At 58.2% G+C, this 13,219-nt stretch overlaps 1 protein-coding gene across 1 annotated transcript in view; it reads right to left on the reverse strand.

Moving 5' to 3' along the window:
* Positions 1-12,600, reverse strand: part of NOL6 (nucleolar protein 6) — a 30,743-nt gene extending 18,143 nt beyond the window's left edge. The window contains exons 1-20 of the mRNA XM_076362818.1: positions 12,595-12,600; positions 12,268-12,489; positions 11,148-11,264; positions 10,699-10,878; positions 9,930-10,098; positions 9,028-9,162; positions 8,720-8,883; positions 8,100-8,220; positions 7,724-7,782; positions 7,455-7,556; positions 6,774-6,889; positions 6,194-6,371; positions 5,670-5,792; positions 5,361-5,509; positions 4,511-4,586; positions 2,514-2,654; positions 2,083-2,200; positions 1,709-1,863; positions 1,309-1,472; positions 706-858 (exon numbers count right to left, since the gene is read on the reverse strand). Coding sequence (XP_076218933.1) covers positions 706-858; positions 1,309-1,472; positions 1,709-1,863; positions 2,083-2,200; positions 2,514-2,654; positions 4,511-4,586; positions 5,361-5,509; positions 5,670-5,792; positions 6,194-6,371; positions 6,774-6,889; positions 7,455-7,556; positions 7,724-7,782; positions 8,100-8,220; positions 8,720-8,883; positions 9,028-9,162; positions 9,930-10,098; positions 10,699-10,878; positions 11,148-11,264; positions 12,268-12,489; positions 12,595-12,600 — 2,648 coding nt within the window. The remainder of the gene's footprint in view (positions 1-705; positions 859-1,308; positions 1,473-1,708; positions 1,864-2,082; positions 2,201-2,513; positions 2,655-4,510; positions 4,587-5,360; positions 5,510-5,669; positions 5,793-6,193; positions 6,372-6,773; positions 6,890-7,454; positions 7,557-7,723; positions 7,783-8,099; positions 8,221-8,719; positions 8,884-9,027; positions 9,163-9,929; positions 10,099-10,698; positions 10,879-11,147; positions 11,265-12,267; positions 12,490-12,594) is intronic.
* Positions 12,601-13,219: the final 619 nt, after the last annotated feature.

Raw genomic sequence — 13,219 nt, forward strand, 5'->3', positions numbered from 1 at the left:
CTGTTACTCCTTGCTACTTTGACGAAGGAAACCAGACCCCAAGTGCAGGGCAGAGTAACCTTTTGGCTTCACACGGAGCAAAAACACTCCCTTAACTTCATTTCACTCCCTCTGGGCCACATCCTGTCCACCTGACAGGGGCCAGCAAGCAACTGACCCCGTGGGGTTATTTACCAACATGCTACTCCAATTCAGCTTTCAGTGGCTGACCTCTCACTCTTCCCTTGGGAGTCCTCTCTAGGAGGAAGGGAGGCTGCACCATCATAACATCACTCCCAGGGAACCCAGGAGCCCCAGCGTGCTGGTAGCCACAATGCAGCCCTTACCCCTGCTTCTCCTGGCCATCACCCACAGGACAAGGGGCCCCCCCAGTCCTCAAGAAGGCACAGGACACCCGTGGTTGTGCCACCAGCACCCAGAAGTCATGAAGACGCTTGCTCCTATCCCTACCTCCTTCTCCCCTCACTCAGCAGCGCACTGGGCGGGGGAAGCCACAGCCCTGCAGCACGGAGCATCTCCATCTCCTCTGGCCAGCCGCTGCCAACAGGGCTTAGGACAGCGTTTTGGCAGCACAGGGGCCTCATGCTCACCGCTGTGCACGCTTCCAGCACCTCCTGCCCTAGCAGCATCCCACCCCTCCTCTATCCCAGGTAAGGAAAAAGGCACTAAATCTCCATCGGGCCAGCCTGGGCTCCTCATCCTCACCTGGGCGGCATGAAGGGGGCCGGGTGGAGGAAGAGAAACGCCACAAGGAGGTCCACGCACTCCTCAGAGATGTTGTCGCTCAGGAGCTGGGCACTGACCCAGCGCTTGGCCAGCCGGCAAGTGCTGCCAAAGACAGGGTGCTGCTGCTGGAGCCTGCGAGGAGGGAGACAAGCCAATGCTCAACCCACACATCCCAGGACCCAAAACACCTTTTTGGGATTCAGCAGGAGAGAAGAGGGGCAAGTGTCTGCCAGGAACATGTGTGCAGCATCATGAGCACAGGGCACTCTCTGTGGGTGTTGAGATTTTGGGGGAATGAAGGGGAAATGCTGCCACATGCTCCTCTCTAACCATGCAGCTCTTTGGTACTTGTCTCCCCATACCAGCGACCTTGGATGTGACAACAGGGACAACTGGTGCCACCCCCACCCACATTCATCCCTCCATCCTCCTGCAGAGCCTCTCACGAAGTGAGCAGAAGAGCCACTTCCCACGGCGAGCTCCTCTCCCTGCTATCACCCGCCAACATCCAATGGCACCTGCACGCTGGCTTCCAGCCACGTCCCGTGTCCTGGACCCTCAGGCACCCCCCGCCTCACCTACCCATGCAGGGAGCTGGTTAGATAGGGCAGATGCAGCGTCTCCAGCTCCAGCTGCCGAGACTCCTCTGTGTCCTGGTACTTCAACATCCCTTCTGGAGTGACCACTTCCTTCAAGATCAGGGGCTCCCGGTGGTAGGCTACTTGGAGACGGAAAACATAGCCGTCCTGAGATGGGAGCAGAAGATGAAGTCAGGCTTGGTGGTAACATAAGCAGGCTGGAGTGCTATGCTGCACCTCAGGGACACAACAGCAGCATCCTGGCATCAGCACAGTCTCACTATGCTCTTTCCTAGGCCCACCACCCAGATCCTGGTTTTGTCCAGTGGAACCACTGCCACAGCCCCCCACCTGCGTCCTTCGTAACAAGTCAGGTCTGGAGAAGGTCCCCGTCGCCCCCCTACCTTGTACACATCAGTGTGGGTGACCGCAGGTCTGCAAACTAGCTGGTGCTGCTGCTGGAGGAGCTCAGCCAGCTGGAGGTGGAAAGCCGCCTTGATGCGCTTGATGGCTTCTTTGTCCTGCGGCCACTGGCCACTGCCTTCCATGTGGCAGACGACTGGGGGCAAAGGGACAGCAGAAGGCCAGTGAGCCCCATGCAGAAATGAGGTGTTGGATGGGGGTGGCTAGGACTAGAGGTTACAGCAGGAGAGCAGGAGGAGCTGGGGCTCTGCTCCCGCCTGCAGCACACCAACGCAGCAGTAACAGAACCAGCACCGCCATGTGCCTCCGCTTCCCCCCACCAAATCATTTCCCGCTCACATCTCTCCCCACTTACTCTTCAAAGGGGCTATGTAGGCCGGGCAGGGCTTCTCCTCTGAGGGAAGCAGCAAGTGCTTGGTCCTGATTCGGGTATGGAAGGAATAAATTGGCTTCATGGGAATGGGAGGGAAGACCTGGGAAAGAACAGCCACCCGGGGACTGAGAACAGGGAGCAGAAACCCCGGGGCACCACACACCCCCTCACCCCAAACTTCCAGCTTCAGCAAAGCCCCCCGGCATGGAGGCTTTGGCCAACTTGTGCACAGCCAGCCCCAGGGATGGGACAGCAAAGAAGACACACTGCATCACCCCGATGCATCACTCCCGAGGGCTCTCAGGAGCCACAAAAGCAGCAAGTGACTAATTCTCTCTGTCCCCCCTCAGCCCAGGGCCTCCCCCCAGACCCTCGCAGACCCCCACACACGGGCTCTGCCCGGGGACACTCACATCCGTGTACCGGAGGGCTGGATGGACGCCCTGCACAGCCGTCACCGTCAGCGGCAGCCCCTTCAGGTTCCATAGCTTGCGGCTCAGGTCATCGTAGGAGCAGACAACACTGACCATGGCCTCCTCCCCCGTCCCCGATGCCTGCAGACAGAGACAGCCTCTCTGTTCACCTCTCCCGCTCCTGCATAGACGCCCACCTCGCCTCCCTTTCAGGCTGGCATTGCAGACAAGCTCCAAGGAGCCAGGACTGCCAGCCCAGAGAGCAGCTTCTGGCAAGAGCACTCAGCAAAACGGGAAGAGAGGGAAGCCAAAGGCAAGACTCTTTGCAGCTCCCCAGCAGCCACTGGCATCCTAGAGGCTGCGTTTCAAGCAGCAAGTGAAATTATTTCCTGTGCGAGACATTAAGGCAGCACCAAGAGCTGTACTGCCAGCATTCTCCCTAGGAAGCGAGAAGCTAAGAATGATTTGGGGGTAAAGAGATCACACACTGGCAAGGTGAGAGCTCTGCTACTGCCTCCCCACTGGTTACCACAATGCCAACAGAGGTGGTAGTTAACAGAAAACTGGTCCGACTACATCCTTAGCCAAGGCAGAGCTGTGAAGCATGGCAAAAGCAAAGACAGAAAATATCCAGAGCATTGCAGGAGCCCTGGGGAAGGTGGATGAGAAGCACTGAAAGGAAAATTGCTGCTGCCCTTGCTGCTTCCATCTCCCCAAAGCACAGCAGAGCAGCCTGAATGAGGCGGATGAGACGTCACCAACACCAAACCACTCAGCTCAGACGCAGCTGAGTCAAGCCGCACGCATCCCGCCAGCCTGGGCTTTCTGGCAGAGCAGCAGCACCCTCTGCAGGGTGCGCCATGAACAACAAACCCCCATCCTGCCTGCATCATCCATTTTCCCTTGTTCCCCATGTCCCTCAACCATCGCAGACTCCTTGGGCTGCCTGCAAACAAGCAGCTGGAGGAGCAGAGACAGACATCCCTACCCACTGCCCTGCACACAAGAGCGAGTTTCTCCTTCGTTTGTGGAGGACTGGCAACAACCAGACTCCTAAATGCCCCTCTGGCTCTGGGAAAGTGCATCCCCTCTCAGCATGGGGTTTTTCCACCCTGCTCACCCCAGGCCAGCTTGCAGGGAAACAGCACACACAGATTTTGCTGCCTCAGCACACAGCAGGCTGTACAAACTAGCATCTCATCCCAAACCTGAGATGCAGCTCTGCCCAGACCACAACTGGTCCGGGCACAAGAGACTTTCAGTCAGATTTAGTCCCCTTTGCTCTTAAAAAGGGGAAAGGAAACAATTTCTTCCTCCGTCCAACAAGCAGGTAAAAAGCTGGGTTTACCAAAGACCAGCAAAGTGGTGCCAAAGTGCTCATGGCTCATCTCCAGGCTTTAATTTCACAAGCTGGAGAGCAGAATTAGGGACGGGGATATTTCCCAGCCTGCAAGATGCATCTTTTTCTTTGTTTCAGATGCACATTCAGCTGCAACACTAGGGAGGGCTCGGTGGGCATGATCTAGCACTTTACAGCATGACAGGAAAGATCCTTGTGGGTTTCCCAGGTGGGCCTACAGAATGAAGGCATGGGAGTGTCTGGCCCATGTCCTGAAGGACGCAGGACCCGAAAGCTGCAGCCAGAGGAGCACAGTGGGACAGCGATATATCCTCAGACAATGTGGACACAGTGGACACAAGCAGAAAGAGGCGGCCAGTGGGATGCTTGCAGGAGAAAATGGGGTGTGGGGGCTACCAGAGCAAGAGGACTTCAGCAGCTCTGCCTTGGTTGGCACAAGAGGCTCAGCAGATCCAAGGAGAACACCGCCGCTGCCCATCCAAGCGCCCACAGGCAGGCATTTTCCTTACCCTCGCTTCCTTCTCTTGGGAACCACCTAGCTGCCTCGGGGCCACAAAACTAAAATGACCTCCCCTTAGCCCTTCCCATACCTCCCCTACCTGAGAAACCCACAGCCCCAGTGGGGCAACAACTCTACCTCTTGCCCAGTCCTGATCACAGACTCCAGCAGGGCTCCGGTGTAGCAAATGGAGGATTCGGGAATGTCCATGTGGCTACGTGGAAGAAGACAACAGAGCATCAGAGCTATGATGTATCAACCCATCCATCCTGACACTGCATACTGTGCCCACAGGCAAGGGTCAGTCCAAGACCGAGGAATCCCTCCATACAGGAAGGTCATGGTGGGGAGACAAACCTCTGCGCGTTCCTCCCATGCCCAAGTTATCCACCCAAAGTGGCACAACAATTCATTCAGCTTTACAGGATTCAAAGCTGAAGCTGCCAACGTGCAGCCTTTCCTCACAAGACCCCTCCTCGAGTCAGGAAAAAGAGACCCAGGCAACCCCTTTGTTCTGTGCAACAAGGTCTTGTTTTTGGCAGAAGGTCTAAACTGCTACAGGGAGGCTTTCCAATGCTGTAGGGAGACCCAACCTTGTGAATCGCCACAGGGTCTCAGAGGATTTCATGAGACATCCTGCAAGGTCCAGACAGCTTCTCTTCCAGCTCTGCCAACAATGAGTGTCTCAACATCCCATCTGCACGTAAGGGCAGGACCACACTGCCTCCTCGCCCTTAGCATTGCCATCAGCAGAAGCTACAGCACCATGTGCTTGCCCTCCCCACCTTCTCTTGGGAAGCAGCTCACAGCATCAGGACCACAACTGAAATGACTTCCAGATTTCATAAAGCCAAAACGACCCACAACGTCCCCCAAAGTGCGAAGCTGACAATGGGGTTACCAGGGACGTGGCACAAGCCAGGAGAGCAGCAGTGACTCCACACAGCTGCAGATCTCCCAGCCTCAGCTGCTGCTCGGTACGACTTACAGCTTCAGCAGGTGCCTGACGATCTGCTCAGGAATGAGGCGTTTCTGGCAGACGGTGTCAGCCTGCCACACCACCGCCTCACAGATGCTGCCATCCTGGAACCGCCGCAGCTCTGATTTCTCCCCCCAGAAGGTCCGGAAGTCCAGGGCCTGCGGGAGGACATTGGCCAAGCCAGGCCAGGGACACAGGTCACCACTGGGGCCAGCCAAACCATTCCCACAACCAGCAGCCAGCCCCGCAGCCATCCGCAACCACAGCATGACACCAGCTCTGCTCCACCCCACTCGGCACAAGCAGGGCTCCCCTCACCTCGGGGTGATCGGCCTGCGGTCCCTTCTCCAGCGTGCCGGCAGCAAACTCAGGGACAAACAGGAGCCCAAATGTCAGGGGCCCAACATCCTTGTGTTTTGGGGGCTCAGCGTCAATCGGCCACTGCAGGAAAATGGGGAACATGAAGCACAGGGAGAAATGAGATTGCTGGAGCAGCAGCTGCTGGGATATTGGGCTGCTAGATGAACCTCCTGCTACACGCTCTTGGTTGTCTGGACAAGCACGGATAGAGAAAGCCTGATTTAATAGGTCTCCCTGATGAGAAAACCAGTTGTCTTCACCCTGCCCCATTGTTGGGCCAGGAATTCTGCCCAGACCAAGTCTCCCAGCTGCACCCCAAACCCCAGTGCAGGGCCTCAGGTCCTGTATTCCCCTCAAAGGGGACAGGCCTGTCTCCTCCCCCAGTGAGCAAAGATCCCCTCCCCATGTCCAGCAGTGCCATGAGGGACATACGAGACCCCATGTGCTAAGAAGGATGTGGTGTCATTGCCGAGCTGCATTACCTCAGAGATCTGGGGCAAGGAGTGAGTCACGAGCAGTGCTCTCCTGGCCAGCCCACGGGCCAGCAGCGAGACAACAAAAGGAAGGGCTGCGGCCACATAGTTCCCTCCCCGATCCATCAGCTCGTTCAGCAGCTGCATCTTCTTGCAGGCACCCTGCAGCTTGGAGACATGCTTCAGGCTACAGAAGGAGAGAAACTGGTCACCCACCTCTGCCACCAAATCCCTTTTGAGAGATATGCTAGAGGATGGATAAAGTGGGAAGCTGAGGGTCCTGGCCCAGGATGGGGGCTAGAAGAAGAAACACTGCACTTTGGCATCTCACAATGCACCACAGGAGATGCTGGTCCTTGGGACAGTCACCATTCCCAAAGGCCAAAGCATTGCCCTCCTCCTCCTAGAAGGCTATCTAGACAGTAAAAGTGGAATGGCCAAATGCAAGAGGCACCAGTGTCTATCTGAGAGCTAGCAGGGCCACCTCCCACCAGGCAGGTCCGAATCCACCCCAGTCCAAAGCCAGAAGCAGCCTATTCCTCTCTGAACAGGCTCTTCACCATCACCCCACCAGCAAAGTGAGACTCACTGGAAGACATGGTCAAAGGCTCTGAGCATGGGCTTCGTGGTCATGAGCAGCACCTGAAAGCCATCCACTGTCCGATCATCCAAAATTTCCATGGAGCGCTTGGCTTCAAACTGGACCTGAGCAAGGAGACAAGACAGAGCAAGAGCATGAATGGAAGGGGAGAAGGAAAGCAAATCCCTCCAGCAGTGGTGACCAATGCTCCCCCACCAACCGCAGCCACCCCAGCTCCATGGATCAGCAGACCCTGATCCCAGCCAGCCTCTGTCTTCAGTGTGAAGTCAAGTAACCAACAATTGTCACTGCTGGCCAGACAGTCCCTCCTTGATATCCCTGCCACCAAGGTAGTTTTTTTCTGCACCAAAACAGTTATTTCTGCTAAACAGCTCCTTGGCTTCACCCAAAGGTGCCCACAAAGAGGAAAACAACTTTCCTCCATCATTCAAGCAAGACAGGTAAGCCAGCACTACATCCAAGTCTTAAATTCACTTCTAAGCTTCAGAGCTGGAGACAGATGTTAAAAGCCTAAAAAGCAACACTGAACCATGTCCAATGAACACTCAACCATGAACACTCCCCATGTCCAATGTCCTCCTCCAAGACATCTAACCATCCTCTGCCTGCCTCAGCTTGCACCTCAGCTGGAGACAGCATCTCAAGATACCATCACAACCTGGCCGGTACCTGGTGGTATTTGCTGGCAGTCATATCAGCGCAGAGGTTCACCAGCCCAGAGGGATCCACAAAGACCACTTCAAATGCCTGGTGGAAGTCATCCAGGACAGGCTGGAAGAGCAAACACAGTCCTTAGTGCCACGATGCAGCACAGACACCAGGGCACCACCACCCCGTTACCATCTGACATCCCTGTAAACAGGCACATCCCTGCCCAGGCAACGCTGGCAGCACAGCCAGACACAGGGACGAGCCCCTTCCCCCGGAGGGTTGCTTACCAGGGAGGCATCCACATCCTTCGCTAGGCTGATCCCCGTCACGCTCAGGTCAGTGGTAGCTGTGGGCAGACAGGAAGGAACAAGTCACGCCGCCATCCACATCTCCCCCACTGTTAAGGGTGGTACAGCTATGTGCCAATACCACTGTAGTCTCGCAACACAAACAGTGCTACAGCATAACACAGGCCTCCACCACTACCCACCTCTCTGCAAGCTGCTCCATCCAGCCCTGCTCTGCTGCCTCATCCCCTTCTGTCCATCCCACCCACAGGGTCTCAGCATCAGAGGGAGAAAAGCCACAATTCCCCCTTCTCCCCATGGTGTTCAGGCTTTGTACAGAGACTCTGCTGACACCAGCCTTTCCCTAGAAACTCACCCAGGAACTGCAGGGTGCTCCTCAGCACCTGGTACCCACTCATCATCTTGACGATCTTGCGTTTCATCAGCAGGTAAGCAACCAGCATGGAGACCAAGAAGCCACTGAAGCACCCCAAACCCTGTGAAAATAGAGGGCTGGGTCAACAAGAGCTCAATGAGGCACTACGAGGCCCAGAGCCCACCCCACATGACTGCTTCTGGCTTCTGTCATCACCAGCAGGGCAGCCCCCAAGCCCCAACCCTGCCAGGAAGACATTGAGGCAAAGCCCTGTACAACAAGCAGAGATACAGATCCCCTTGCAGGAAAGCAACACCTCAAAGTTCTTTGGGAAATGGGATGAATTCCCCCCCCCAAAAAAAAACAAACCCAAAAACCCACTACATCATTCCAGGGATCTCAAAGAAGCATGATTGTCCAGTACACACAGATTCATTGCAACCCACAGGGTAGGATGGAGCTCCTTGAAACCTAACACAGCTCAAATCAAGAGTCACAAGCCCACCACCCCACCCACCAGGACCAAACTACCACCCTTCCACCCCTAGGAAGGGAGAGCAGGCCAAAGGCAGGTTAGCCAGGTGAGCAGAGCCTGCCCTGTCCCCTGGCACAGGACATACCTTGCTGAGCTGCCGCTGGTTCAGCCAAACTTTGAGAAGGGCCAGGCCATCCTTCATGCCTGGGAAGTCAGCGGCTGCGCTAGACAAGAAGTGCAGGTGGGACAGCAGCACTGTGTCGCAGAGGATGGAGTTGTTGTAGTGCGGGGTCGGGGGCTCGGGGGCTCCTGTGTGGGGAGACAACAGCACGTTGGACCCAACCACAAACCTCCTGTTCACAGAAAAGGGCTGCAGCGAACCCACCTCCAGGCACTGGGTGCAGTCTCTGGCTGAACCAAGTAGCCTCATGTTCCCCCAGCCTCAGGCCTTACCTTCTTTGGGGGTGCTCTGCTCCATGAACCAGGCTGTCCGGACGTTGTTCTTGCTGGGATAGAAGCGGCTGGGTTTGAAGAGACCCGGGGCAGGACAGGCATGGAGTCGGACGGTGACCATCTTCTCATCTTTGCCTGTAAGCACCAGGGGGTAAATGTGCAGAAGAGATATCAGAGACCCAGAGACTAATGGGGGAGCATCCCCAGCTTGGGAAAGGACAAAGATCCTTCCCAGCAAAGCTCAGCAGCAGTGGAAATCATCTCAGAGCAGAGAGTGACCACATCCCAGAGCCAACAATAACCCTGAGGTCACATTGCTCATGTCCAAGTCCCACCTTCATCCCCACCGGCCAGTCTGGTACCCCAGCACTCTCCTGCCTGCCCTGGCCTTGCCACGCCACTGCCTGTCCCAGACCCAAACCCGCTCTCGCCTGGGGTCTGCGGAAACAAGCAGCCCCCAGCAGTCCCTGCATCCCACATCATGTCAGAGAAGAGCCAGGCTGCACACAGCTGCCTGGAGAAGGCAAGAGGATGGCGAGGAGCAGGGGTGGTGAGAGCAGGGACGAAGGATAGTGCTAGACACAGACATGTTTTTGTAGGGTCTGCTTTACTCCCTGAAGTACCTACAGGGTGGGCCAGCCAGCAAGGCCAAGGCCAGGGAGCCCAGCCAGGCTGCAGAGGGGGGACTGGGAGGGGAAGAGACCTTGAGGACTAGACTCTGTGTGGAGGGAGAGGACAACTGGGAGCATCGAAGCTCCAAAATTTATCACCAATTGTGACGACAGCCCTAGACTGACCCCTCTCCAAAGGGCCTGTTACATGGTATGAGACCAGCACCACCATCCTCCACCTGATGCCAGTACCCACTCACAGCCCCCACCAGAGCAAGGCTCAAGTACTACCTTGAGGCCTCAGGAGCAGGATGGGCTTGAGATGGTTGCTGTTCATGTAGGCAAACTTCACGCTGCCGAAGAGCTTCTCCTTGGAGAAGTGCTGGGCAATGTGGGCCAGGTACAGAGCTCTCTTCCGGTGGTAGCGCTGGTTCAGGTTATCTTTGTCCTGGAAGATTTCCTGGGAAGAGAGGGACAGGGCAATCCCACCTCACCTGCCTGCAGAGCCCAGTTCAGCCCGAGGCACTACACCGCTCACCGCTCCCCCAGGCAGCCCTATCTCAGACATGCAGCTACAGCCCCAGGGAGCTCCACATCGGGTCAGGATCACAGGAGACAGAGCAGAGCTATACAGCCAAACAGGGTGTAGCTTCATCTCAAACCACGTTAGAGCAAGTCTGGGCAGCAAGGGGAGGGAGCTCTAGAGGGCTAACAGTCTGCAAATATCACCCTCCCTGTAACACGGACTTGGGAGCTGGGGCAGAAGGGCAACAGGGGACAAAGCCGGCATCTATCTCCCTGGCAATGTGGAAGAGGTTCAGCCCAGGCACAGAGAAGGAAGATCCTCATGAGCAACTAAAAGCAAAGCAGCTGAAAGCTCTGATTGAGTGAGCGGTGAGACTGCACTCCCCAGCTCCTCATGGGAGCCACCACACTGCACGTCCAGATGCCACAACCTCACTCAGGAACGGAGAGGACAGGGCCGGGGCTGCAGGGGACAGGAGGGGACAGAACTCAGCCGGGCCCCAAGCCACGTGGGAGCAGGCATGGCCAGACTCACCCGCGGCATGGTCACTGCCACATCAACGTTGATCTCTGGCTTAATGCAGGTGCCCAGCAGGTAGCTGCCCACCACCTTCAGCTCGGCCGGGGACAGGAAGCGGAACCTCCCCTTCACGCTGAACGGCACCTGCAGGAACGGGACCTTCACGCCATCGGGGAGCCAGGCCTGGTCAGTGAGCTGGGAACAGACAGGACACGCGAAACGCTCTAAGCGTCACCAACAGCACATGTGCAGAGACCAGGAACCCTCTACCCACACAACTGCAGGCGCCTGCACCCAGGGCTTAAAGATGGATTGTCCCCCTCTCCCCTCCAACATAAAGTAAGGTGATATTTCTTCAGTCCCTAAGGGAGATGCTCCACAGGGACCTCTGCCTGTACAGCAACAGCAGAGCCCGCTCCACACAGGGGCCTTGCCACCGCCTCCTCCATCCCTCTGGGACATACTTCAGTTTCTGGGGTCTCCGGGACGGCACTCAGCAGGCTGTTAATTTCATGGAGGAAGGCATCAATCTTCTTCTTCTTCGTCTCCTTCAATGTCACCTCCTTCAGAAGCTCTTCAATCTGTAGGGGGAAAGGGGAACACAAAAGGCAGCTGCAACACTGGAATTGCTCCTGCCCTTTACCTCATCCTCCAGGACCAAGCATGAGCCTGGTGAAGAGAGCAGCAGGTGAGCTGGGGAAAAACACCCAAGCCTCTCCACAAACCCTGCCCGGAGCTGGGAGTCCGGTCAGCCCAGGGGCAGAAGGATAACGCAGCTCCTGCCATCTCCTGTGAAGTGCTGGATGGAAATCAGCTCTATCCCACCAGCCTTTGTGTGAGGTCCAGCCACAAAGAAACTGGCGTGATTCATGTAGGCTTTGCTCCCAGAAAAGTTTTTTGTATGACAGAGTATCACCTCCGGAAAATGACCTTGCAGACTCTAGAGATCCTGCCACCAAAACCAGCAGATCTTCAGGAGATCAAAGCCACTCCTCATAAAATCACCAACCTTACAACCACAAGGAGCCATCTAGTCACCAGCCTGACCTCCCTCTAACACAGGCAGTTTGCTCCCAGGACACAAACCAACCCTCCTGTCCCATCCAGAAGCTGGTCAAAGACAGGAGCCGGGCACACCTGGTGATGTTACCTCCTCACCCCGATAAGCAGTAAGTCACGGCAGTGAGGGATGCAATGGCTGCGCTTCCGCCATACTGCAGTTATGTGCTGGAAAGGTTCAATTTTAATGGTGTAAAAGAGGCACAGAGCCTGGCGTGGGATGGTAATAAGAATTACAGCGGAAACACCAGTAATGCGCAGGGTGCCTTGTAATGCCTGTGCCTTCCGTCCCTGCCCCGTGCCCAGCTCCTCCAGAGCAGCGGCCGCTGCCCGGATTTACCGGGTCAGGAGGGCTCAGGGGCCTGCCAGCGGCCCGGGTTCTCTCCACCAGGCGGTTCTCGGAAAGCTCCGGGTCCGGGATCCCGCTGCTCCCCGGCCTCCCCCCCCCCCGCCCCCCAGCTCAGCCGCCAGAGGGGCAGAGCGCGGCCAACGGCGGCTCCCGGGCCGGCGGGCCCGCCGGCTGACCTGCAGGCGGAGCAGGCTGGAGTGGAAGAGGTCCTCCGTCTCCTTCAGCTGGCTCAGCTCCTCGCTGGTCGGCGGCTTGTAGAGCTCGGCCCGGCTCAGCTTCGCCGGCTGCAAGGCTCCGGCCCCGGCCGGGGCGGCCCTCTTCCCGCTCCGCGCCGCGCCGCCGGCGGGAGGGTCCCGGCCCTGCGCCGCCGCCGCCTCCGCCGCCGCCTCCGGAGAGCCCTGCGAGGAGAACACAGCGCGGCTCGCCCCTGAGTCCCGCGGGCCCCGCCGCACGGGCCCTCGGGGCGCCGATCCCCCCCCCCGGAGCCCCCGCCGCCGCCTCACCGCCATGGCCGCCGCCGTCGCCGCACCCGCGCGCGTGGGCCCTGGCACCACGTGCAGCGCCACGCACCCTGCTGGCCGCGGAGCGCCGCTCCCCATTGGCCGCGCGTACCAGCGCGAGGCTCCTATTGGCCACGCCGGCTGCGCCCCGCCTTCCAGGCCTGCCCACGGATCCGCCCACGGAGCCGAGCGCGCTTGGGGGGGCGGGGAGGGGGGTGTTTCCTCGCTTTCCGGCGGGTCGTGCTGGGAGCGGAGCGGTTTGCAGCGGTTGCGGGTGCTTGACGGCAGCGCGGCGCCCGCCCCGCACGGCAGCGGGGAGGGGGGGGGTCTCTCCGCGGCGGGGGCCGCTGCCCCTCGGGCCCCTCACGGGGCACGGCCCCAGGGGCGCCCGGCTGAGGTGCCCCCGCCTGCCCCAGGCCCCGCGGACCCTCGGCTGCCCCCCCCCCGCCCCCCCGAGTCCCTCCCTCGGCTGGGACGGAGCCCAGAGCAGCCCCCGCTGTGGCCGTCCAGGGCCAGACGGGCTGTAACCCAAATTCACAACCTTTAACCCCCCCAAAACGCAGTTCTCGGGGCAGCCCGGCGTGGTTTCGCGTTCAGGCTGGCCCTGCGTGGGTGCCACAAGCCAGCT

This window comes from Aptenodytes patagonicus, chromosome Z (assembly GCF_965638725.1).
Source record: "Aptenodytes patagonicus chromosome Z, bAptPat1.pri.cur, whole genome shotgun sequence".
In the NCBI taxonomy this organism is placed as follows: Eukaryota; Metazoa; Chordata; class Aves; order Sphenisciformes; family Spheniscidae; genus Aptenodytes; species Aptenodytes patagonicus.